Source organism: Moschus berezovskii, chromosome 5, assembly GCF_049115385.1.
Source record: "Moschus berezovskii isolate FMDL1 chromosome 5, NW_MosBer_1.0, whole genome shotgun sequence".
NCBI classification, from domain to species: domain Eukaryota; kingdom Metazoa; phylum Chordata; class Mammalia; order Artiodactyla; family Moschidae; genus Moschus; species Moschus berezovskii.
In genome coordinates this window covers 79,176,140-79,201,201 of record NC_142464.1, presented here as the reverse complement: position 1 = coordinate 79,201,201, position 25,062 = coordinate 79,176,140, and the positions used below count along the sequence as shown (strand labels likewise).

The 25,062-nt window shown below is 43.1% G+C and overlaps 1 protein-coding gene across 4 annotated transcripts in view; it reads right to left on the bottom strand.

The window, feature by feature from the left end:
• Positions 1-2,446: 2,446 nt before the first annotated feature.
• The window catches only part of PDGFRA (platelet derived growth factor receptor alpha), a 50,312-nt gene continuing 27,696 nt past the window's right edge, over positions 2,447-25,062 (bottom strand). For all 4 annotated transcript variants that reach the window (XM_055435040.2, XM_055435039.2, XM_055435042.2 and 1 more), the window contains 11 exons: positions 22,979-23,083; positions 22,488-22,598; positions 22,082-22,235; positions 20,902-21,068; positions 17,964-18,079; positions 17,488-17,610; positions 16,444-16,555; positions 14,747-14,846; positions 14,531-14,636; positions 13,050-13,291; positions 2,447-6,355 (listed from right to left, as the gene is read on the bottom strand). In XM_055435040.2, the coding sequence (XP_055291015.1) occupies positions 6,208-6,355; positions 13,050-13,291; positions 14,531-14,636; positions 14,747-14,846; positions 16,444-16,555; positions 17,488-17,610; positions 17,964-18,079; positions 20,902-21,068; positions 22,082-22,235; positions 22,488-22,598; positions 22,979-23,083 (1,484 nt within the window). In that variant the 3' untranslated portion in view covers positions 2,447-6,207. The remainder of the gene's footprint in view (positions 6,356-13,049; positions 13,292-14,530; positions 14,637-14,746; positions 14,847-16,443; positions 16,556-17,487; positions 17,611-17,963; positions 18,080-20,901; positions 21,069-22,081; positions 22,236-22,487; positions 22,599-22,978; positions 23,084-25,062) is intronic.

Here is a 25,062-nt window from a genome sequence, read left to right as displayed (position 1 = left end):
ACGACTGAGTGAATGAAATAAACTGAACTGAACTGATTCTAGAGATCAACAAAACACAGAAAAGGCTGTCCTCTAATATATATTTGTTAAAGGAATTAGTCAAAAAGTGACTTTCTGGAACCGTATCATTTGCATCATGTTCTCATGCATTTTCTCCACCTAGGAAATCAAACCTCAACCTTTCTGCAAAGAAAGGATGTCTAACTATCTCAGGCTAATGAAAGACGCATCCACTCTGGCACTATCTTCATATACACCAGATATCACACACCATCCAGTAGGAGAGCAAGCTCAACAAAATAAGAAATGTGATGCAGCATTCAGGACAGAGAAGGAAAAGGTTTTGTTTCATTTCAAAGAGTTACTTAATTCCTAATCAAGTCTAAAACTTTGACCATCCGAACAATTGGCAGCTTAAGCACCGCACAGAAAATACTGGATCTGATTCTGTTTGGAGCAGTCAGCATGAAATGTAATGAAATTCAAAATAGACAGGATACACATGCTCCAGAGGGAAGTCATTAATACCCATGAATAATGATAAAGCAAAATACCATCTGCCAGGATAATGTGGCAAATCTTTTTAAAATTCCAATTAGCCTATAAACCAGAAACAGGGTACAAATATGCTCCCCTGGCCATGTGAGATCATGTGTCCTTGACGTCTCCATCGCTTTATATGTAGACAAGAATGTGAGTGATGAAAACATTACCCATATATTAATACATTTTGAAGGATATGTGCATTATTCTTTAGGGCACAGATGCTATTTATGTAACTGGGTGGAACAGAATGTTGTAATCTGCTAAGTAAAGCCACATACATATTTTCACATATATTTTAATGATGAGGGCAAAAAATTGTTATAAACACAGTACATTAATTTTGCTGTAATGGTGGCTGGACTTAATCCTTATATGTATTTGGAGTCAGAGATAATGAAGCATTTCTATCGCCTTGTTATCCCAGGGAAAATTGCGTAGTTTATGATGGCTTCAGATATTCGAAGCCATTTTCCTGAGCTGTATTTCATGAAGCACATAGCTATTAAAATCATAATGTCCATTATTAGAACTGTAGTACAGCCTGAAAGAAACTTTTATATAAATGCACAGAAGAGTTCTATAGGCCAGCTTAGTTCACCACTTGTCTTTTGAAACATTTCAAGAAGCAAAGCAACCTACTTCTGAATACTGACATTTTTTGGTAACTGTTTCTTTTCCACGGTTCATTGCAAACAACACTGGAATTAGTATATTTGGAATTCCTAATCCCAGTGTTCTCATTACTGAGTTGTATGATTTTTAGAAATCACGTGGTTTCCTTGGCTATAAGCCTTTCCTGCCTCAAAGCACTACTGTAAGATTCAACGTAAGTAAAGGTGACAAGGATCTCTGAAAAGTTTTAAAACCTTCCAACAGTAAAACTCATTTTTATTATCATGACTGTATAAAGTAGACAGAATTGCCTGCATTAAATTAAGAGACAGAATTATACCTTGAAAAGGAGAACAAAAAGATCTCTGGGCAGGCTTGGAGCACTGATTTGATGCTAGATTAGTCAGCTATTGTTTAATCAGCGGAATTATTGTTCCTGAAGATCTGTTTCCCTCCTGGGGCTGAAACCAGAGGCTGAGCCAACACCTAACCTACACCCAAGCTCCGTTCAGCTTTAACTCCAAGGAGGTGGGCTTTAGTCTGCAGGCTACCTGAATGTGGGCAATAAGGACTTATGTTGGAATAAGAAGTATATTTCAATTAACAACATAATCAATTTCCATTATCCATGAGTCGAAAATACGGTGAGTTGCACCTTTTTTTAATCCCTAGTCTTTTGTTTCCATGTGCTTCAGATACAAAACCCACATCTTCCCACACGTATCACATCACAGCGAGCCATGTGAGGCAGAGGAAACCCGAGCAAACTGCAGGTAATCAGTAAAGCAGGTGATTCACACGCAGACATTCAAGAATTTACTGTGACAATCATATGAAGGCTTGGGCTCAACATCAATTTATTTCTGCACTCTTTCACATAGCCATTTGTTTTCAGGAATCTATTCTATGAAACACTACTATATGTCCACAAGGATGTATGTGCAAGGATGACTGTGAAGTCATTTAAATAGCACAGGATTAGAAACTATAAATCTATCTACAGAAAATGATTACATAAATTATGGTACATGTACACCATGGGATACTATGCAGTTGATAAAGAATGAGGAAGGCCTATCTATATATACTTCTGACAGAGCTCTCTAAAAGATGGCACTTAAAGAAAAAACACTGGGACTTCCCTGGTGCTCCAGTGGGTAAGACTCTGAGCTCCCAATGCAGGGAGCCCGGGTTTGTTCCCTGGTCAGGGAACTAGATCCCATACTTGCAACTAAGAAGTTCACATGCCACAGCTAAGATCCAGTGTAGCCAAAATAAATAAATATTAAAAAATAAAAAAACGCCATGGACTCTGGTGATAAAGATGTGTCAGTGTAGGTTCATCGATTGTAACAAAGGTGCCACTCTGTGGGGGAGGATAATGATGGGGGAAGCTAAGTTAAGCATGTGGCGGGGAGGGGGTATGAAGGAAATCTGTACTCCTGCTCAATTGTGCTGTGAATTTTAAAATGCTGTTTTAAAAAATGAAATGTATTTTTAAAAAAAAGAAGGAAAAAGAATAAAGCACATTACAAAGCATTATGTAAAGTACAATCCCATTTAGGTAAAATATAAAGCAGATGGGTACATGTGTATGTATATAAGCAGATGCACAAAAGGGGAACTGAAAGGATAAAAAAAACCACAAAAATATAATTCTGCCTTTGAGAAATAGGAAAGGGACAGGGAAGTAGATACGGTCAAAAAAGACTTTAATCGTTTATTTTATGCACGTCTGCAGTGTTTGAATGGTGTCCGGAGTCAATGCAGTCCTGTATCCCATGTACAGGCAAAAATGCACAAAATGCTGCTAAAACAAACAAAAGACAAGGTCAATGAGCCAAGTGCCATCAACTTTAAGTTAAACGCTGGGTCTGAGAACTAACTCAAATAATGTTTAAATCTACAATTCTCCACTAATTTCACTAAAACCATAATACAGAGTCCTATTGGGATGTCACTGAGCAAGTAAATTAAACAGGATTGCTTTCATTTATACTGTTAAAGACAAAAATGCTAAAACCTTAGCATAACTTTAAATTATATATATCTCATTTATTGAAATATAAAGATCTTCATTTACATGTTTTAAAACAAAAACAATGAACAGGGGCATTTGTAATACAATTGTATTGGTAGACCCTTCCTACCAAGTTAGTTCTTGAACATTCACCACACCACTGTTTTGGAAACGTTTAGGTATTTTTCTCTTTATTATTTCTAAAATATAAATTTTGGACATTCAAAAGTGCAACAGTTAATGTGCCTGTGGGGAATATCACAGTTAAAAAAATATAAACAAAGGCAGTGATACAGCTTGTCATAAATGTTTTGGCAGTATTCTCCAAGTCTATATAGAAATACATATATACATATTGATGTATAACATCACTTTATCTCACGTCCCTCTTCACAAAAATAGGACCATTTTGTACAGATTGGCAGACCACATTTTAAGGACATCATCAATCATTTTTTTAAAAATCACAAATTGTGTTTCTCAGGCCAACTTTGATTGTCTTCATAAAAATAGAAAGCAGGAAGGATTGACAAATTTTCATCTGGGGTCTTTGCAGGAGGCCAAAAAGGAAACAAATCTGTGATACACTGAAAACATTACTTAAGAAAAAAAAAAATGCTGCCATATAAAAACTAAGGTGAGATCATTCATTAGGACTAGAACCTGCTGGTCTGAGAATTTTCATCCAGCCCCATGATATCATGCAAGATTCAAAGGACATCAAAATGCAAAGCACCAATAAAAGGAGGCTGTATGAGGAAGAGGGAAAGGGAGTGATCAGCAGAGTGCTTGAGCTGTGATTCTAGAAACACAAATGTATTTCAAGTCTAAGTGGCTCTACAGAACCTCATCAGGTTTTCTTTCTTCATCGGCCAATCTGGCTCAGCCTTCACACTTACCATGAAGAAGGTGGGGCTTGCATTGAGATTACACCAGTAGGTAGTCAAGCACCTTGTTATTGCTTCTACATCTCCCAAAGCATCACCTGCCAGGAGCATACACAGTGATTGCAGTAATCACAGTCTATGTTGCATTCATAGGGTGTCAGCAATTAAGTGGTATCGCAAAGAATGCCGATGAACCCACAATGACCAGTTTGACAGTTTGGATGGATGTGACAATTTGTCCTCCCATCTAACCCCAAAATATCAGTAAAACTTAAAAAAAAAAATTTCACCAAAATATTGACTTGATCATACAGAGACTTGGTACACTGACTTGCATCATTTTTGTACATGCCTTTTGAGGGGAAGTTGGTGGGGAGAGAGCTCAGTTCCCCCTAAGCAGGGAGAAGATCTGCCAAACCAAGATTTGGCTTGCTCCGTCTCAGCCAGGATTGGAAAGTAAAATTAAGGGTTCAGTTCAGTTCAGTTCAGTTCGGTCGCTCAGTCGTGTCCGACTCTTTGCGACCCCATGAATCAGAGCACGCCAGGCCTCCCTGTCCAAAATTAAGGGTAGCAATTACTAGATATATGGCATTAAATGTCACTGACCCAAAGCCAAATATTTAGATAGTAGGCTTCTTATATGGTTGATCTCTAGCCTAGTTCCTAATTTCAAATTATTTCTTCCCATGGCAACTTCCTGTCATCTATGCCAGTGTTCCCCAAATCTGGCTGACCAGAACAGCCAGGATGTTTATAAAAACACAGGTCTCTGCTCCCCTAGAACTGATAATTCAGAATCTCTGGGATGGGGATGTAGAATCTGGTAATTCTGGTTGCCAGTTACATACGGTGACAAAGGGTCCGGGCTAAGGCACACAGCACCTTCTCTGAACAATGCCTTTATTGTTTCAAACTGTTTCTCCTGAGGGTAAGAGACAAAGGAAGGGAGCTCCAGTTCAGGGCATCCTTCTGAATTTTTCAGGGTTCACAAAATTAAAAATATATACATGTGTTGAGATGCACCAGAGTTATCACGAGGCATGAACAAACCTCTGCAAATCCAGTCTTTTTGCTGATAAACACCTTTCCACTGGGCAATAACATGAGAAGTCATGTTAGGCACAGACCCCTGCCTTAATATTGAGGACCTTTAGGATCTAGGGGTTTTGTTTATTTATTTCCAATGTCATTACTTTAAAGGGCAGTTAATTTTTTTTTAGTACAATGGATTAGGGAACCTACTCAGTACAGTTAAAAACTCTGACTTCCTGGAAGACACTACTTTTATTTTCTTTTCTATGTTCAACTAAATTTCATCCACTAAAGCTATAACCATATTTTATAGAGAAACGAGTTATTTAATAGAATGTCAAAAACTGTCAGACTTGTCACCTATTTAGTAAGGATTTTTTTTAAATTGTGCTTTTTCTGTAGGGAAAACATGTTACATATTACACATTTAGAATTACTGATAACAGTAGTATTATTATAAACGTAGATTACAATATGAGTTGTTGGGTTTATAAATGACCCAAATCTAATAAACAAAGTTGGTTAATTATCCTTTATCTCCTCAACACTAAAAAAAAAAAAACAGCAAAATGCTATAGTACCAGTACCTTTTAAGGTTTAAAAGTGGTTTTGCATGTACTTCGTAAGAAAGTTCAACAGCAGCTGATACCAGGTTTCAAGCAGGAAGTACATGGATGGACTGAGTGGTCTCTCCAGAAGTCCAGAGAAGTTAATACAAATCAAAACACATCCTTGGTTAGAGTTATTTACATAATTACAATTCTGGAGTTTTGTTGCAGTAAAAGTTGTGTCTGTTGGAATCTCACCAATGCCCTTGAAACACAAAGTCCATCTTCCATGGCCCATGATTTCCTTGTCCATCTACCTCCAAACTTCACATGCCAATGAGATGCTACTGAAACACTGCCAGAGGCAATGCCAAAAATGTTCATTTCAAAATATCCCAATCATTCATCTTTAGAAGGCTCCCAAGGCCATTGGCTGGGAACTTCTCTTTATACACCATCCAAGTCCTCCTCTCAAACTTTGCATTGCAATAAAGTGGTTTTCTTAAAAGGATCCAAGGTGGGTCCAGGAGTGGAAGTCCCGCCCCCTCCCCGAATCTGCCAGTTACAGGAAGCTGTCCTCCACCAGATCCGAGGAGTCTATGCCAATGTCGTCCATCATGTCGATGTCCTCGATGGTCTCGTCCTCTCTCTTGATGAAGGTAGAACTGCTGGAACCTGTCTCAATGGCACTCTCTTCAGAGGTCTGTGAGCTGGAAGAGGGAAAGAATAGGAAAAATCACGATCAGACTAACTAGAATACGGTGGTGTTTCCAAGGTGGCCTCCCAAAGGCAAAGGAGCTCTTCCTGTGACATCCTTTGGCTTTTGAATCCAGGCTGCTCAGCCAGGCATGATTCTTCCACCAAGCCAGAAGCAGCCCCCACCACTGCAGTGGGCCACATGGTCATCTCCACATTTCAATTTCCCTTTTCTTCTGCCAAATCTTCCAGAGTTGCTAACAAGCTGTGACCATTTCTACTCTCCCTACTCAACTCCAGTGGAAGAGAAAACAAGCAGTGCCAGATCAAAAGGTCTGGGGAAGAAAAGCAGAGGGATGAAATCAGGGGCAAAGTTTAGCTGAGTCAGTCACTTACTAGCCCTGCAACCTCCTGAATGCCCAAACTGTGATCTCAGGATCTCACCCCATGACCCAGGAATGTCCTCCTCATACATCCAATCCCCTTGAGTCCTGGAAGTCCAGGTGAAGGCTCTTTACTTACTAGAGGAGCATCTGAGAGGGGAGTTTTAGAGTCAGAAAGCATGAGTCGGACACGACTTAGCAACTGAATACACACACACACACATATGCAACCCCATGGACTGCAGTCCACCAGGCTCCTCTGTCCATGGGATCTCCCAGGCAAGAACACTGGAGCAGATTGTCATTTCTTTCTCCAGGAGATCTTCCCGACTCAAGAACTGAACCCAGGGGCTTCCCTGGTGGTCTAGTGGTTGAGAACCTACCTTGCAAGGCAGGAGACACTTTCTCGATCCCTCGTCCAGGAGAATCCCATATGCCATGGGGCAGCTGAGCCCGTGTGCCTCAACTACCAAAGCCCGAGCACCCTAGAGCCTGTGCTCCGCCACAAGGAAAGGCCACTGCAGTGAGAAGCCTATGCACCGCAACTAGAAAGTGGCCCCCGCTCCCTGCAACTGGAGAAAGCCTGCATGCAGCAGTGAAGACTCAGCACAGCCGTAAAAAAAATAAATAAATATTAAAAAAAAAACTGAACCTGCATTTCTTGTGTCTCCTGCAATTCAGGATTCTTTACCATTGAGCCACTGAGGGAGCCCACATGTATGTATACATATCATATTTATGTAAAGCAAATGTGATAAAATGTTCAGTTCAGTTCAGTTCAGTTCAGTCGCTCAGTCGTGTCCGACTCTCCGCAACCCCAACAGCTAAATCTAAGTGGTAGATGTAATCTTTCCATTTTTCTGGATATTTAAAATTTTTCACAAACATCTTTTAGAAGATATTCTTTAGGGCCTCCAGACTGTCACTGTCACCTGGTGCCTTGCCTTCTCTGAACTCTTACTATCTTATCGGTATCCTGCCTTGTATTGCTAAATTTTTTGTATCTCTTTTAGCTTCAAGTGGGCTTTCCTGGTGGCTCAGGAGGTAAAGAATCTGCCTGCAATTCAGGAGACCTGGGTTCAATCCCTGGGTCAGGAAGATACCCTAGAGAAGGGAACGGCAACTCACTCCAGTATTCTTGCCTGGAAAATCCCATGAACAGGGATTTTCCATGAACAGGGAAAATCCCATGAACCTGGCAGGCTGCAGTCCACGGGGTCACAAAGAGTTGGACACAACTGAGCAACTAACACTTTCACTTAGCTCTAGCAGATTTTCATCTGCTGACAGGCCGGACTGTGGCTTCCCCTCCTCATGGTGGGGCTAAATAGCACCACACTCCACACATGGTACAAAAGCCCTACCACTGGCTGGGCAGCCACACCACAGGACGGAGTCTCCCACACGCACGCCAAACAGGGGTTCTCGACCCTTTCCGCTGTTTCCTGCCCAACAGGCCAGGCTGGACCCTCATTCTCTCTCCCTCCTTTTCATGTCAGTTTCCAAGCAGAGAACTAAGACTGGCCAACAGAAGCCTACAGGAAACGGTCTGCCGCCCTCTACCACCAGGCCCCTGTGGCCCAGAGAGTTCTTAGAACCGACGGCACTACTGGACTGAGGTTCCCCTTCACAAACCCCAACATGGGCAAAGCTCAAGACTGAGCTTTTGCTCAATTCCCAGTCTGCACTTCATCCTCCCCACGCCCACTTCCACCTTGGTTCTAGAGCCTCACTGTGAACCCCAGTCCACTTGGGGGGTCTTAATAACTATCCAGTCCTGGCAGCCTCTCTCCCCAGGAAGCCAGACCCAGTTCCTGGGACCTCGGCCAGTGGCTGGAGTGTGGGCACAGTCTTCTACTGAGACTCAGCACCACATCATCCTTGCTGCTCACCGGGCTTCAAGGTGGTCCTGATGCTGATGACTGCATTTATTTCTGATTCCTGAGTCACAGTATCCACCGTGTAGGGCCTGGCTCCAGACAGGCTCTGACCTAACACCCCAAGTCCTCTGAAGCAAGGCCCTGTCTTCCTCAGGCTCACTCACCATCCAAGGCCAAGCCTCCTGTGCCTGGGGAAGGACTTCCACAAGACCACCATGCTCACTCCAGCCTGCCTACACAGAGCATCCCAGCTTTTACAGGTTGAGTTGTATCCTGCCAAATTCCTATGTTGAAGTCTCAACCCTCAAATGTGACCAAATGAGGAGACAAAGCCTTTATGGAGATACTTAGAGTTAAATGAAGTCATGAGGATGGGACCCTACCCCAGTAGGATTGGTGTCTTAAGAAGAGGAAGAGACACCAGAGATGCACACACAGGAAAAGCCTGTGTGAAGACAGTGATCAGGTGGCCATGTGCAAGCCAAGGAGAGAGGCTTCAGGAGAAACCAAACCCACCAACACCTTGATTTTGAAATTCTAGCCTCCAAGAGTGGGAGAAATAGATTCCTGTTGTTCAAGCCCCTTTGTCTGTGGTACTGTGTTACGGCAGCCCAAGTGAACACACTCACCATCTCAGCCCACCTGTCAGGACTGTTCTCAATGACCCAGTGCAGTCATCTGGGACATACTTTGTGTGATTCAAAGAAAACCAAATGTATCACCCTTACAGAAGTTCCAGCTACCTACCAACCAGAATTGTTCTCTCTGTGGAATAGGTGCTAAATTCTTAAGTTCAGCTTTGTGCATCCCCCCAGGACAATTCCTTGGCATCTTTCTAATGTTATTTATTCCAATACAATTTTCTAACTTTGTTTAGAAGCAGAACCCTTTTTTATAGTTGAACTACTCAGATCCCTCAAACTCAGTGTAACCAAATAGATGACAGATCTGGGGTAAAGTGCTCCAAGGCCCTCCTTTCTATCCCCATGAAATTCTACAAAAACTACCCAAAATTTGGAGAAGCACTGCTTGCTAAAGGAACACAAACACATTTAAAAATTGTTCTAAGCAGAGGATAAATAGAGAGGTAAGTCCAACAGGCCACTTTCCCCCCATCTCCAAATCTCATGTGTCAAAAACAAAAATAATTTTATACTTTTTAAAATTACCTGGTGCATACAAATAAACAAGGTTGTCTATATCTTACAACTAAATTGGTTAAGAAATCACAACTATAAGCTTCCAAAATAATAATGCTATGTGCTTCTGCCTAAGTATTTATATGTAGTTAGCTGAATGTAGAAGAGACAGAACTAACCTGAATAAAGAAGGGAACAGAGAGAAAGAAGCTCATAAGCAACTTGGACCTTGATCCAAGGGCCACTATCACCACCTTCTCCTGCCTCTGTCCCAGGGTTATGGAAAGAGAGAAAGGATTAGAGCGTGGCCCCTCCATCTGGACCATGTGAACCAATGGTTCTGGTCATGGCTGTGCATTCGTATCACTTTGGTAATGAATTAATAGGTCTAGGGACAATCACCAATGGCTGTTATTGTCACAAAAATAGAGACAACCATACAGTATGCACCTCCTAAACACAGCATCATCTTTCAGGACACTTGGCAAAAATCCACTGAGTCAGATCAAGCCTCTAGACTACTACCAAATTACAACAAATATAGGAGACAGAAGCATATGATAAAACACACAACAGTAAAGCAAGCAGAAAAATTCTGAACGTGGGAGTGGGAACTCTACAGGCAAATGCTCTGTTTTTACAGAAATAATGTTCAAAGGGGCAAAAAGAGGCAGGACAAATGTATATGGCTCTATCAACCAATGGCAATGTGTCGTGTGACTCTTACTTGGGTCTTGAATAGGACAAGCCAAATGTAAAATAGTATTTGTGAGAATCAAGGGAATGTGGACACAGACTGAATATCTGATGCTCCTCACTATTTACTGACAATTGGGGGCATGAAATAATGGTACTGGAGCTGTTTCTAGTAACTATAGTTATTTTAAAAAACAGAGCCCTTATTTTTTTGAGATATATGCTGAAATATTATGGATGGAATGATATGATGTCTAGGATCTGCTTTAAAACAATCTAGAGGGAAGTGAAATCCACTCCAGTGTTCTTGCCCGGAGAATCCCAGGGACGGGGGAGCCTGGTGGGCTGCCATCTATGGGGCTGCACAGAGTCGGACACGACTGAAGTGACTTAGCAGCAGAGGGAAGTGATGGAGTAGATACGGTTATGCAAGTTATACAACAGACTGGTCATGAGTTCAAAAATGCTGAAGTTGAGTGATGGGCACCTGACAGTTCACGATTTTACTTGAACCATGCATGTTAGAAGTCTTCCATGATACAAAGTTAAACAGGAAAACAACACAAATCAGCCAAAGAGTACTTGGGCCTCACTGAGATTATAATATGTTGGTCCAGGTGAGGCTTGTACAGCAGCAGGTTTCAAATCTCCCCAGGTGGTCCCAGTGTGCAACTAGGATTAAGAACCACTGACGTAGCATCAGATAGCCCAGTACAACCAGTCTCTCAACTTGTTCCTCAGTCCCAGTGACTAATTAAGAAGCCAGCAAGAGAGGCTTATATTACTTCAATAATTCACAACTGCTGTGTCAGTTTGATCAAATTACCTGAGGATTTAGGTCAAAGGTTCTCCATCAGGGAAGCATGTTCCTCCCTGTCCTATGCCTCCACCAGCTTAAAGGGGCAAATAAAGGCAGACATTGGTCTTAACAATATTTTTTTGGATCTGTCGCCTCAGCCAAGAGCAACAAAAACAAAAATAAAAAAATGGGACTTGATCAAACTAAAAAGCTTTTGCAGAGCAAAGGAAACCATCAATAAAATAAAAAGTGAACCTGCTGAATGAAAGAAGACATTTGCAAAACATATGTCTGATGAGGGATTAATAACCAAAATAAATAAAGACCTCATACAACTCAACATCAAAAAAAACAGTACAATTAAAAAAATAGACACAGGACCTGAATAGGGATCTTTTCAAAGGCATACAGATGGTCACAAGCACATGAAAAGGTGGTCCACATCACTAATCATCAGAGACATGCACATCAAAACCATGAGCTCTCCCCTCATGCCTGTCAGAATGGTTATCATCAAAAAGACAAAAAATAATAAGCGTGGCAAGGATAAGGGAAAAAGAGAACCCTAGTACATTGTTTGGAGAAGGAAATGGCAACCCACTCCAGTGTTCTTGCCTGGAGAATCCCAGGGACAGGGGAGCCTGGTGGGCTGCCGTCTATGGGGTCGCACAGAGTTGGAAAAGACTGAAGCGACTTAGCAGCAGCAGCAGCAGCAGCACATTGTTGGTGGGAATGTAAATTAATGCAGTCACTATGGAAAACATTATGGAGGTTCCTCAAAAAATTAAAAATAGAACTATCATGTGTGTGCTAAGTCGTTCCAGTTGTGTCTGACTCTGCAACCCTATGGACTGTAGCCCACCAGACTCTTCTGTTCATGGGATTCTCCAGGCAAGAATACTAGAGTGGGTTGCCATGCCCTCCTCCAGGGGATCTTCCTGACCCAGGGATCAAACTCATGTCCCTTATGTCTCCTGCATTGGCAGGTGGATTCTTTACCACTTGCGCCACCAGGGAAGCCCCCCTAGAACTACCATATAGTCCAGCAATTCCACTTCTGGGTATTTATCCAAAGAAAATGAAAACACTAATTCAAAAAGACATGCATCTCAACGTTCATAAGGGCATTATTTATGATAGTCATGATATGAAAGTAAGCTAAGTGCCCATCAACAGATGAAAGGATAAAGAAGATACAGTACATACATATACACACAATGAGACATGACTCAGCCATAAGAGTGAAATCGTGCCATATGCAGCAAAACAAATAGGCCTGGAAGGTATTTTGCTTAATGAAATAAATCAGACAAATACCATGTATTTTCACTTGTATACAGAATCTAAAAAACAGAACAAATAAAACAGAAACAGACTCACAGATACAGAGAACAAACTGGAGGCTACCAGAGGGGGGAGGGGTGGAGGTAGGGACAAAGTAGGTGAATAGGATTAGGAGGTACAAACTACCAGTTATAAAATAAATAAGTCACAGGGATACAAAGTACAGCACAGGAACATAGTCAATATTTTTAGTAACTTCACATAGCATGTAATCTATAAAAATATTGAATCACCATGTTGTACACCTGACATAATAAATATTGTAAGTCAACTACACTAGAGTAAATTTCAAAGAACAAAAATTTTCTCAAGAATCATCTGGGAAGCATTTTCAAAACTCACAGACCCCTTGAGGTTCTGCCACTGGCTCCCCCAAAACAGACTGACCAGACCACTGGGAGGGCCTCATGGGGGCAATGGCTCCTTCCCTTCAGGTGTCGGCGGAAGCTGGCATTGGGAGCTCCTACCTGTGTCTGTTCCTCTTGCCCAGGTCTTCCTCCTCAGGAACAGGGTCGATGTCGGGCAGAGGGATGATGTAGCCGCTATCTGCACTCAGCCTCTGCTCGTCGAGGCCACCCTCCCAGTCCTTCAGCTTGTCTTCCTCATTTTTGTAGGTGACGCCAATGTAGGCGTTGTCGGAGTCCACGCGCATGCGTGCCACAGCGGGATGGTCACTCTTCAGAAAATCCAGGTGGATCTTTTCATAACTCTGCAAACATTGATTTCACACAGTTACTCAAGGGTTATTGACAGAACTGCAAAAAAGAATGCAGACGCTCAGAACTTACTATTGTTTAACTGTCTGTCTTTCCAAACAACCTCACAGATGTGGGGTTTGGACCACTGAAGGAGAATCAGATGTCAACTGTCCCCAGAGATGTGGAACATGAAGAAAGGGCCACCATTGGCAGAGATCTCCTGCTGGTAGGTCTTGAGATACCAAGAAGCCATTCTGCAAGTCAGTAGCTACTACTGTGTCCCCATACACATTCCCTTCTCTGGAATTACCATCAGATGGTCTCTCTGAGGCTTTGATGGGTTCCCATAAGAGGTGACTAGGGCTTCCCCTGGGAGCAACATACCCGAAACTTTCTTGATCCCTATACACTGGAGAAATCTAATTAAAAACTTAGGGACCATTGATCTAAACAGGCTCCATAAACAAGAGCTCCAGTTTGTTCCCATCAATACATCTTCACCAACCAGAGTGTCTTTGACTTTCCTATGGTTAATCTCCTTCCTTCTGCCTTCCTGCTGCCTCACTTAACGGCAATTGTAATGGGCAGTGAGATAATCAATAAACAAAAGTATTTAACTTCCAGTTCAGCTAACACTGCTCTTCCTTGAGAAGAAGGAAGAGAAGCATTAAGTATGTAAAGCCTACATGGCAACTAATCTGAATCTAAGAAATTGTGCCTGGGTTTCCTTCTCAGCATCTCAGCAGAAAGTTGCTTCATTCATTACCATATCCTGCTTGGTTCCATGAAATTACATTTGTTCCTTTGAACAATGCTTCCTATTCCACAAAAAATCAGCTGGAACCACAGATAACAGCTGAGGTTGTTCCTTCCAGTCAGCTGGCAAAAGCCAATTTTGCATGGATTTAAGTGCATTCAAATTAGCGATTTAATGGCTGTGGATGCCCTGAGACTAACTGCACAGTAGCTTTAGATACTCAAACATCTGGAGAATAAAGTGCTTACAGGTGTTGCACTTAGGATGAATGAGAGCCGTGCAGGAAGGGGAGGGTTTCCATTCATCACTGCTACCAAGGGCCTGGGGAGCACTGCATGAAGCCCCAGCCACTGGATCACACAATCTTTTTCCTCCTTTGAAAATGTTCCATTAAAATAGTGTTGAACAGTACTGCTCGCTCACATAACCAGCTGTTGTCTCCTCCCCTTGCCCATCCCTTGCCACCCACCCATCTAAAGAGGCCCAGACAAACCTTTTTATATTGTCCAGGCAGCAGATTCTCCACAATTTCACTCAGGTGGTAAAAGGAGGGTCTCTTCTCTGGCTCACTGTTCCAGCACTTCACCATGATCTCGTAGCTGGAGAAGCACAGAACTCAGAGTGGGCACGGAGAGGATGATCAGGGCACCCCCACCCCCACAGACCCATCAGGCATGAACACAGGCCCACAGGATGGGGAGAGGCTCACACTTCACTGGTGGCATGGTCAGGCTTGGCCATCCGGTACCCACTCTTGATTTTATTGTAGAATGTAGAATCCACCATCATGCCAGGGTAGGGTGTGCCACCTGAGAGGCCAAGAAGAAAACAACCAGGGTTGACAAGTGTGTGGCACACTGCTGAAACACCTGGGGTGACACAGCACCTTTAGGAAACGTCTGGGGATCCCCACTTTCAAGTATCGGTTCTTTCAAGGAAATCAAATGCTACCATCTGCTTGATTTCACAGCCCTGCCCAAATCTTAAATTTAACCAAAAGGGAAAGTCCAAACAAACACAGAGGGACACACCAAAGCCTTACTTGCATCACACCACTTAATAGTCCACCCTCCAAAACAAACCACAACGTTGAGCTACTTTAAGGAAATGTTGTAAGCAATTCAGGGCTATCTATGGAGCCAAAATGAACTGCTATTACTCAAAGGAATTCTATGCAAAATCTTTTTAAAAGTTAGCAGCAACTGAAAGAGAATGCCTACTTTCTTCTTTGCTGTGATTAGAGATAAGCATTCATGTATTCACCGATTCATTTACCAATTCTTTAAGTTACTGCTTATTATTACATTTATAATCCTATTTCTAAATTAAATGTAACCTATAAATCAATAAAAAAAAATTTAACCAAGACATCTAAGTGGATCAAGTCTATAAATCATTTAAAAAAAATTTAACCAAGACGTCTAAGTGGATCAAGTCCAGAACCCTAGCAAAAATTCTGCTGCTGCTGCTAAGTCACTTCAGTCGTGTCCGACTCTGTGTGACCCCATAGACGGAAGCCCACCAGGCTCCCCCTTCCCTGGGATTCTCCAGGCAAGAACACTGGAGTGGGTTGCCATTTCCTTCTCCAATGTGTGAAAGTGAAGTCGCTCAGTCGTGTCCGAGCCTTAGCGACCCCATGGACTGCAGCCTACCAGGCTCCTGCATCCATACTAGGCTCCTCCATCCATGGGATTTTCTAGGCAATAGTACTGGAGTGGCTTGCCATTGCCTTTTCCGAGGTCAAGTTTAATCTCCTTCTAAAACTACTCCAGGACTCCTTTCTCTTTTCCCTGGGCTTCTATTTCAACTTAAAATCAGGACCACATAGATTATCACTAAATGTGTAAGTTTTATCTCCCCAGCTGAACTGTCCGAGGTCAGGGTCATCGGTCATCCCCTTATAAGGCCCTTAACTGGTAGCACGGAAGACCTGTGTGTTCAGTACCTGGTGCCTGGCTGACTGGGAGGTCTCTCCCCTCCAGAATGACGGCCAGGAAGGGAGTTCCCATCCCCTTTCCCTCATGCACATGTATCGCCAGGAGTGATGCGACTCAGGGAGGGGGATCTCCCCTGGTGAACCCACTTCACCCGAAGTCCAAGGTGAAGAAGCGGCTGGAGTGGACGTCATCAGGTGCATCTCCAGTGGGAGAAAGTTCCTCTGATGTAGCCCAAAGGAAAGAGGGAGGCAAAGGCCGGGGGCAAGGGCTCAACCCCCAAGACCCCTTCTCAGACCGCTGGGACACACACTAGCCATCTTAAGTGCACAACGTGTTAATCAGCTACATGCCACTTGACTAACACCAGGTATTTTAACATTATTTACATCCCAAAGCTTGAAAAACACATTGTCTCCCTTCCAGTGTTGTTCCAGAACAACCCAAACAAGCGGAGCTATTAGGACCATACCAAGGGAAAAGATCTCCCAGAGCAGGATGCCATAGGACCAGACGTCACTCAGCGTGGTGTAGAGGTTGTCAAAGATGCTCTCAGGAGCCATCCACTTCACAGGGAGAAAGGTCTGCAGGCAAAGGGAAGGACATTAAACCCAGCATGTGCGTCAATAATCTACAGCAGCAAAAACAGAAAGGGCTTCTCTTGGAGCTAATAACTTGGGCCAGGGACTTCACTCTGCCTGAGTATCTGTACTCTCAGCACTAGAAGAGTGCCTGGCACCTTCCAGAGTACTGGGTGCTCTATATACATATCTTATGAATGATGGGTGCTCACTCTTGTCACTTATGCCCTCCCAAGGAGTGACATCCAAAGATACTTAATCCTGAATTTTTATCCCAAAGGTATGAGCCTTAAATGGACCTGTCCCCTATTCCCAGGTGTTCGTAGGAACAAAATTAAGAACAGACCCAGTGAACTGAGAGCCAATTACATTTTTGAACTGCAAGAAACAATGGGAAGAAGGTTCAAATGTAGAACAGAATGATGATCTTTAAGGAAATTGTGCCTCTAAGATGTATTAACTCAAATGGCTTTAACATTTCAGGGTCACAGACACCATCTGAAAATTTGATAATCGCCAAGGGTGCGCTCCTTGGAAATGAATGCACAATTTACATATTCATAGCTAATACTTTGCTGCTTTGTAAGTGCCAGGCACTGTCCTCAGCATTTTATACAAATCTGCTGATGTAATGCCCCACGGCAACTCAGAAGATAGGTACTGATAACACTTCCCCGGTACAGTTAGGGAAACCAAGGTACAGAATGGCCAAGTCACTTGCCCCGAGGCCCTGCACTAGTAGGTGCTGAGCCGGTGTCACACCCAGGCAGTCTGTCTGCAGAGCTTGTGGTTTGCCTACTGACCCCTGGAACCCATTCATGAATGTCATGGACTTCATGTTAAAAGCCTGGGCTGTGAATGGCTAGAAGCAACATCTGCTTTCAGAGATTCAAGTAAGGGAGGGCAAGCACGCCAAATGAGGCAGGGGCACGTACACTGCCTTTGGACACATAGTTCGAATCATGCATGATGTCTCTGGCCAGGCCAAAGTCACAGATCTTCACGATTTTCCCTTGCGCCAGGAGGACGTTGCGAGCCGCCAGGTCCCGGTGGACACACTGCACAGAAAGGGAAGACGGGACGGGGGTCAATCCACCTGCCGCTGGATAGCACGCCCCCTGCAAGCCTGGCCACTTAACGGGGACACTTGGAGGTGTCTGAACACCTCAGGAAGACTGTCCTGGCCCACAGAGCTCACCTCGCCCGGGCTTTCAACCCAGTGCCTCCCAAGAGGGAGAAAGCTCTGGAGAAAAGTAGATTCCTGATCCTGCCGGAGGGCCCACTCACCTTCCGGGAAGGGGTATCGAGAAGCAACGTGGCAACTGGCTCCTCCAGAACTCTCCTTCCACGCTCACCTCACTCAGAGCGAGGCCTGGGTCTAAAGAGGTCTCTGTTGTCTGAACACACTTACATTTTTTGAAGCCAAAAACTCCATTCCTCGGGCAACTTGATAGGTAAAGCTCAACAAATCCAACAAAGTCAGGCCTTCTGAGTTATCATCTGAAAGGAGGTTTTTGACTTCTGAGTCTGCAGGAAAAAAATTAAGTGTGTTGGCGCTAGTGGACAGCATGAAACATCAGCCACCTTGACACTCTCAAGGCTGGGCCACTCATTAGGCTGCAGAGGCTTGTCCAGAGAACACACCTACGATCATGTTCTCATAGTGTCTAGACCTCACAGGTCAGTGTAAACTATCCAGAAATGTCCTCTTTAAAAAGAAATGTGGACTTCCCTGGTGGCTCAGTGGTAAAGAATCCACCTGCCAATGCAGGAGACACAGGTTCCATCTCTGGTCCAGAAAGATTCCACATGCCATGGAACAACTAAGCCCATGGGCCGCAACTACTGAGTTCTTGCTCTAGAGCCCTAGACCCACAACTACTGAAGCCCATGTGCTGTACAGCCCATGCTCCACCACAAGACAGAAGCCACCGCAATGAGAAGCCCAAGCACCACGAAGAAGAGGAGGCCCCACTCGCTGCAACTTGAGAAAGCCAGTGCAGCCATAGGTAAATAATGTTTTTAATTTCAAAAATAAATAAAAAGAAATATATCCATAAATACATACACTTGGTTTAAATATATATCTCCATAATGACTAGTCTAATAGGTTCTCACACATATTTTAGTTCTTGTTTGGCTCCCAAATTTTCCTTTAGCAAATCCCAAGAGCCACCTTTAAAACACATACCCACACCCACACCCATACCCACGTATCTTCTATGATGAATGTACATGAAGCCTCTACGAAAAAGCAGCTTCTAGGAATTGCTTTTTTTTTTCTTTTTAAAGCCACCTTCATAGTACTTGGCTTACTTTATGAATGAATTTAGCCACCAATCAGGCTAGAGTAGCAATCTTAAAGCTCAGTGCCAAAGATTTTGCGTGTAGTTCCTTTCTCTGTAACTTGCCCGCTTTCCCCAGTTGGTCCCGCCTGGAAGGGTCCCAGGGTTTTCGAGGAAGGAGGCAATCTAGGCCAGCAGCTCTCAGCACTTTTTGAAAAAGCTCAGGCAAGTACAGAGTAGCTGCAGCCATTCACATTTTTCCAGCCAGAAAGCAATGGTCTGCCTGCCAACCGGGCCAGGGCTAAGCATGAATCAGGTTCTCCTGACATCTGGAGCCAGGTCCGTCCTGGGAAGCAATGTAAACTATTTTTAACAATACAGGAGGGGAGCGGAAGTGTTGGTTCCGACAAGTCTCGTTGGCCAACCTTTTAAAAGGGCTTGGAAGTTTACCCAGTTGGCACTGAGAGGTGAATGGAACTTGGAGCTGCAGCAGTGGAAAATATTATTATGTACTACACTTTGCAAAACAAGCACATTCTTTTTTTTTTTTCTTTAATGATTGTACCTTTCATTCAAGAACCCTGAAAGCATCCAGAGTACATCAGTGACTTTCAAAACAATTTCCATGGCAGCACAACACCTTTTAGGCGGAACACAGGGGAGGTCTCAGACCCAGTAATACAAAATTATGTGACAAAGCATGGTCAGATCTCTCCCAAAGCCTCCTCCCAGCTCCAAGCCTGTGATTAGACTAGAACCCTGCAGGGGCCACCCCCCACCAGATGTGGGGTGGTCCATCTGGTATGGGCATCAGCTAGGCTCCCTGGAGTTCATAAATCAATCAACCCTGCCACATGCTCATCTGCTTTGAAAACAAACAGATCTTCCTTCAAACAACATTCAAAAGAAACACCCAACACCCTTGTCAGATAATATAACCTCAAACTGTCCACTTTTCAGTTTCTATCACAAATTGTGCATTAGCAAAGCTAACAGCTAGGGCTATTAAACACAGATATCAGAGATTTATATAATTGAATTTTTAAAAATAATATTAGGAATCAATAAAAGATTGCCAGATTTTAATGTTTCCAAGTAAGGGCACTGAGAAAAAATAATTACCACCATACCTTCATTTAAAACAAAAAAGATATGTTAAACCAAAAAATGAATACTATTATGTCAGAATAAATAATTCTTTAAAATGATGACATTTTAAAATGTACAATTCAGGGATGCAATGTACAACATTATTAATATAATTAATACTGCTACATTTTATATATGAAACTTAAGAGACTAAATCTTAAAAGTTCTCATCGCAAGGGAAAAAATTTTTCTTTTTCTTTTATTTTATATCTATGTGAGAAAATGGATGTTCACGAAATTTATTGTGGTAATCATTTACAATGTAAGTTCAATCATTACACTGTACACCTTAAATGCATACAGCCCTGTATGTCAGTCATATCTCAATAGCTCAATAAAGTCAGACAAAATAAAATAAAATTACACTTAAAATCTGAAAAATTCATTATATTAGTTCTGTCTTTATTCTTTTCCTTTTTTCAATTCACAAGCCAGGACTTCCCTGGTATTACAGTGATTAAGAGTCTGCCTGCAAATGCAGAGGACATAGGTCTAGGAAAATTCCACATTCCTTGCAGCAACTAAGCCCGTGTGCCGCAACTACAGAACCCTGGGCATCCAGAGACTGTACTCTGTAACAAGAGAAGCCAACACAATGAGTAGCACACCGCAAAAGAGTAGCCCTCAGTCACCATAACTAGAGAAAGCCCACACAGAGCAATGAAGACCCAGCACAGCCAAACACAGATAAATAAATAAAAAGAGTTTAACCAGTATGAGTTCTAGTTGAAAAAAATTACAGGCCAGACCTGCAAAAACATGTCACAGACCCAGTTGTGCAGATCTGCAGTTAGGGACCATGTGGCCTGACAGTCCTGCTTCCCAGGCCTGCTCACCACCTTCGGAGTATTCTAAGTATCATATTAAACCACTGGAAGATCTCAGCACCCCAAGCACAAGCAAAAACAACTTTACCTAACATGGATTTCTTCTTATACGAGGCTGGGCGATCATACAGCGCTCTCTGGATGTCTGAGTATTTAGAAACCTCTTTTCTTTCCAGCATGGGGACATACTGTGTAGTGTCAGCTTGCTTCATGTCCATGTAGTCACCATTGTTTTCAAAAGATAAGATAACATAACTGTAAAAACAGAAAAAGAAACCTTATCCAGGGTGTCCCTCTGGAGTGATCATCCATAACTCAGTAGATGAGGACCAGGTACCCACCATGTGTGACACAGTGGTGGGCACAGGGGTGGCAGGGAAAACAAAAGCACAGCCACCCGCATCCTTCACGAGGGTGGTCTTGTCGGGCAGATGAGCATTAATCAAGGATCACACAAACACACAGACCACCTCAGCTCAACTCTGTCTTTATTCTGTTTTTCAGTTCACAGGCCAGAAAGCTTCACCACGTGACCAAGTGGCTTGGACAGACGATTCCTTCTACTCAATAAATTTAACACCAATTTGGTAGCCATCGAGTAATTTAATATGAAGTGAATTCACATACATTTTGATCTTGCAGAACGTCATATCTACAGCAATCTTTTCGGTCACTTTAGATATCTACAGTGGCAATCATTTCATTGGCCTGACTGATATGCCTGGGTTCAGCAAGGACCAGTGTCTCAAACTTGTAAATGCTCAGATGGTTTCTCACAAGATATGAGCACTGAGGCTTCCCTGGCCAGAGATACATCTGGAAGTCTGAAGTGGACCACACATAAACACCAACTGGCTCCCAGGATGATTTCGACTCTTCCTCTCATTCAAACCTATCAGCAAAGCTTTCCCCAACATGATATCCTGTCTAAAACACCTACAGACATGGAGTATCTCTCAGCACCATGTCACGGGGTGATGGAGCAGGGTAGTTGACCTCAAGTCTTGGTACCTCCTGGCCCTGAATCTGTAGACACGACCTCCATCAGGACATGGGTTGTCTCCATTGGTGAGGCTCATAAGACATTTCCTCCCTGGAGGAAGAAATGGCAACCCACTCCAGTATCTTTGCCTGGAAAATCCCATGAACAGAGGATCCTCGTGGACTACAGTCCATGGGGTCCACAAGAGTCAGACATCACTGAAGCAATTGAGCATGCACGCATGCATAGGACAGTGATTCACAGCAGCGTCTGTCTCTGCACCTACCTTCTTGTGCTTTCGTCAGCCGGGTTCAATCCAAAAATGTCCAGCTCTTTCTTTGGCTTCTCTGGATGGTGGCTCAGGAAGCTGTCCCTATTCTTATGCAAATAGTTGACCAAATCCCCATAGAAGCAGTACTCAGTGATGATGTAAATGGGGCCTGTGGGGTCCAAAACCAGTTGGAGATGAACATGAAGAACAGAGAAACCATGAACTTACTGTATCTACAGTGGTAAAAGACTGCTCAAGAACAGGGAGCTTCCCTCAGTGGAACTCAGTCCACAACCTCATTCAACAGACTGACATTTGCTGGCATGTCGGGAGGTACAGCGTGGGGGATTAAAAAGCCTGGACAGTCTTCACAACGGTAGGTGTTCTAGGAAAATCCTCACTCTCAGGTGAGCAAGCCTACCTGACTTGGTGCAGGCACCTAGCAAGTTCACGATGTTTAAATGCGGCCCCAGGTGGGTCATTATCTTCAGTTCAGACATGAGAGCTTGCTTTTCACTGGATCTGGCTGTGGCTGTTGAAGAAATAAATCATACATCAGTTCGACTGAATTATTTATTTCCCAGAAAAAGCCAAAAGCATGGCTAACCCTACAACTAGGCATCATTTTATTTACCAACAGTCTCAAAGGGAAATGGCTAGTAACTCAGTCTACACACTAATAACTTATCCCAAGTCTGCAGGGTAAAAAGAAGCTACTAAAAATAACTTGATTTTCCAACATATAAGTGACCAGAATGCTCTAAATAAACCTCAGTGACAACAGTCTAAATATGCAAAAAACCTAGAGTTGAAAGAACCAAGATCTACTCCTAAATCTGACATTTACTAGCTGTGTGATTTTTGAGTTCAGTATCTCCATGTTTAAGAAATCTCCAGAAAAGGGGCACTTACGTTTTAGCATCTTCACTGCTACTTTCATGACAGGTTGAGACCGACTTAATCCATAGGCAGTTCCTTCAACCACTTTCCCAAATGCACCAGACCCCAGGATCCGACCTGTGGGCAACCAGAACCATCCACACACACAGAATCAGGCATCTCATCCGATTCATATACCACGCGCACAGCTGGGTGGTGTTTTTCCCATATGGAGAAAGCATAATAACTCCTCCAAGTCATCATGTCAAAACCAGAATTGAGCCCACAGGGAAGGAAATTAGTATAATTGCTTTTGTCGCATAACATTTGCAAAGGAAAGGAAAAACACAGACGGGAAGAAAGGAGGTGCAGCCCTCCCTAGTGTGAGCACTCATCTACCAGCTGGAGGGCTGAGCCAAAGCCTGGGCTCTGTGGCACGTGTTCTCTGTGGCTCTGGCCCAAACCTCCTGGCTCTCTACCCTTCTGTTTTCCCCACACAAACAGGGGCACCTTTTGCAGCAAAAAACCTTTCTCCACTGGAAGTGAAAGTGAACGTGAAGTTGCTCAGTCTTGTCTGACCCTTTGCGGCCCCATGGACTATAGCCTACCAGGCTCCTCCGTCCCTGGGATTTTCCAGACAAGGGTACTGGAGTGGGTTGCCATTTCCTTCTCCAGTGGATCTTGCCGACCCAGGGATCAAACCCAGGTCTCCCATATTGCAGGCAGACGCTTCACCATCTGAGCCACCAGGGAAGTTCTCCGCCTGAAATACCTCCCTATTCAGGACATTACTGATTCCAAGCAGTGATGAAGCAAACTTCAGGCTGGCCCTCTTGTTGTCTGTCTGTTAGGAAGACCAGGAAGAGAGAAGGCTAAACATGCCCAGGAGCACAACACTATGCCACGTGTTGGGAGATACAAAAGGAAATGGAGGCTCTTGTGCCCACTATTTTTTTAAAAACTTTTTATTTTGTATTGGGGTATAGCCAATTAACAATGTTATGAAAGTTTCAGGAGAACAGAGAAGGGACTCAGGCATACCTATACATGTATCCGTTTTCCCCCAAACTCTCCTCCCATCCAGGCTGCCACATAACACTGAGTAGAGTTCCCTATGCTATATAGTAGAGCCTTGGTGGTTATCCATTTTAAAATATCAGTGTGCACATGTCCATCCCAAACTCCCCAAGTATTCCTTCCCATGTCGTGCCCAGTCTTAAAGAGTCTGCAGTCTACAACAGATGTTTCCATCAAACCAGGGGAAGACTTGGCTCCTAAAGGGCACTGAGAGCCCATAGTGCCGCTGACTGCACATCTGCCTGGCTGGAACTTATTCCTGCAAGGTACCACTTCCCCAGCAGCTCAACAATGCACAGAAGCAGAGAGACACAGGAACACCTCTTAGCAACGAATGTTGCCCCTTTTTCTCCATATTTTATTACTTTTTAACTTCCCTAAGCTCCTCACCTTTTGTAAAACAAGGGAGAAAATATAATAAAGCAAGCTTAGTTCTCAGACATAGGTATTTGAATGAGAGAGGCTAGGGTGTCTTGTTTGATCTCAGTATAAGTAACTTTGTAGGAAGACCTAATTTGGCTGCTTTCTGGAATGAGACAAGTAGATAATTTAAAAATGCCTTTGGCGTCCTCCAAAGTACATACTATTAGAATATTCATGATGACACAACCTCTAGTTCTCACCTTCATTTGTCTTTGTCCTGATTTCATTCATTTAGAATGTAATTTAAAAAAAAAAAATCTCTTGACTAAAGTTTCCTGTACTTGGTCTCAACCCAAGACTGAAATAGTTGAACAGTTTTTCATGTTTTGCTTTAAAACGTAAAAACTTTTATTTTTACATTCTATTTTTAAAGAAGTATCTACTATATCCTCAGAAGGTACTGGGTCAAAACAAATTTTTGGATTGTCCTCATTCATTTTTCATCTGTTCCTTTTTTATCCCAGAAACTCATCTCGTTTCCAATGGGTATCATTTCCAAAACAAAGCCACTCTGATGGGTGTCTCCCTATAGTTGCTTCTTCCTTTGTAAAATTTTCTTAACCTGTAATTTGCTATGGAAGGAGGTTTAAAAAAAAAAAATCATCGCAGTGATCCGA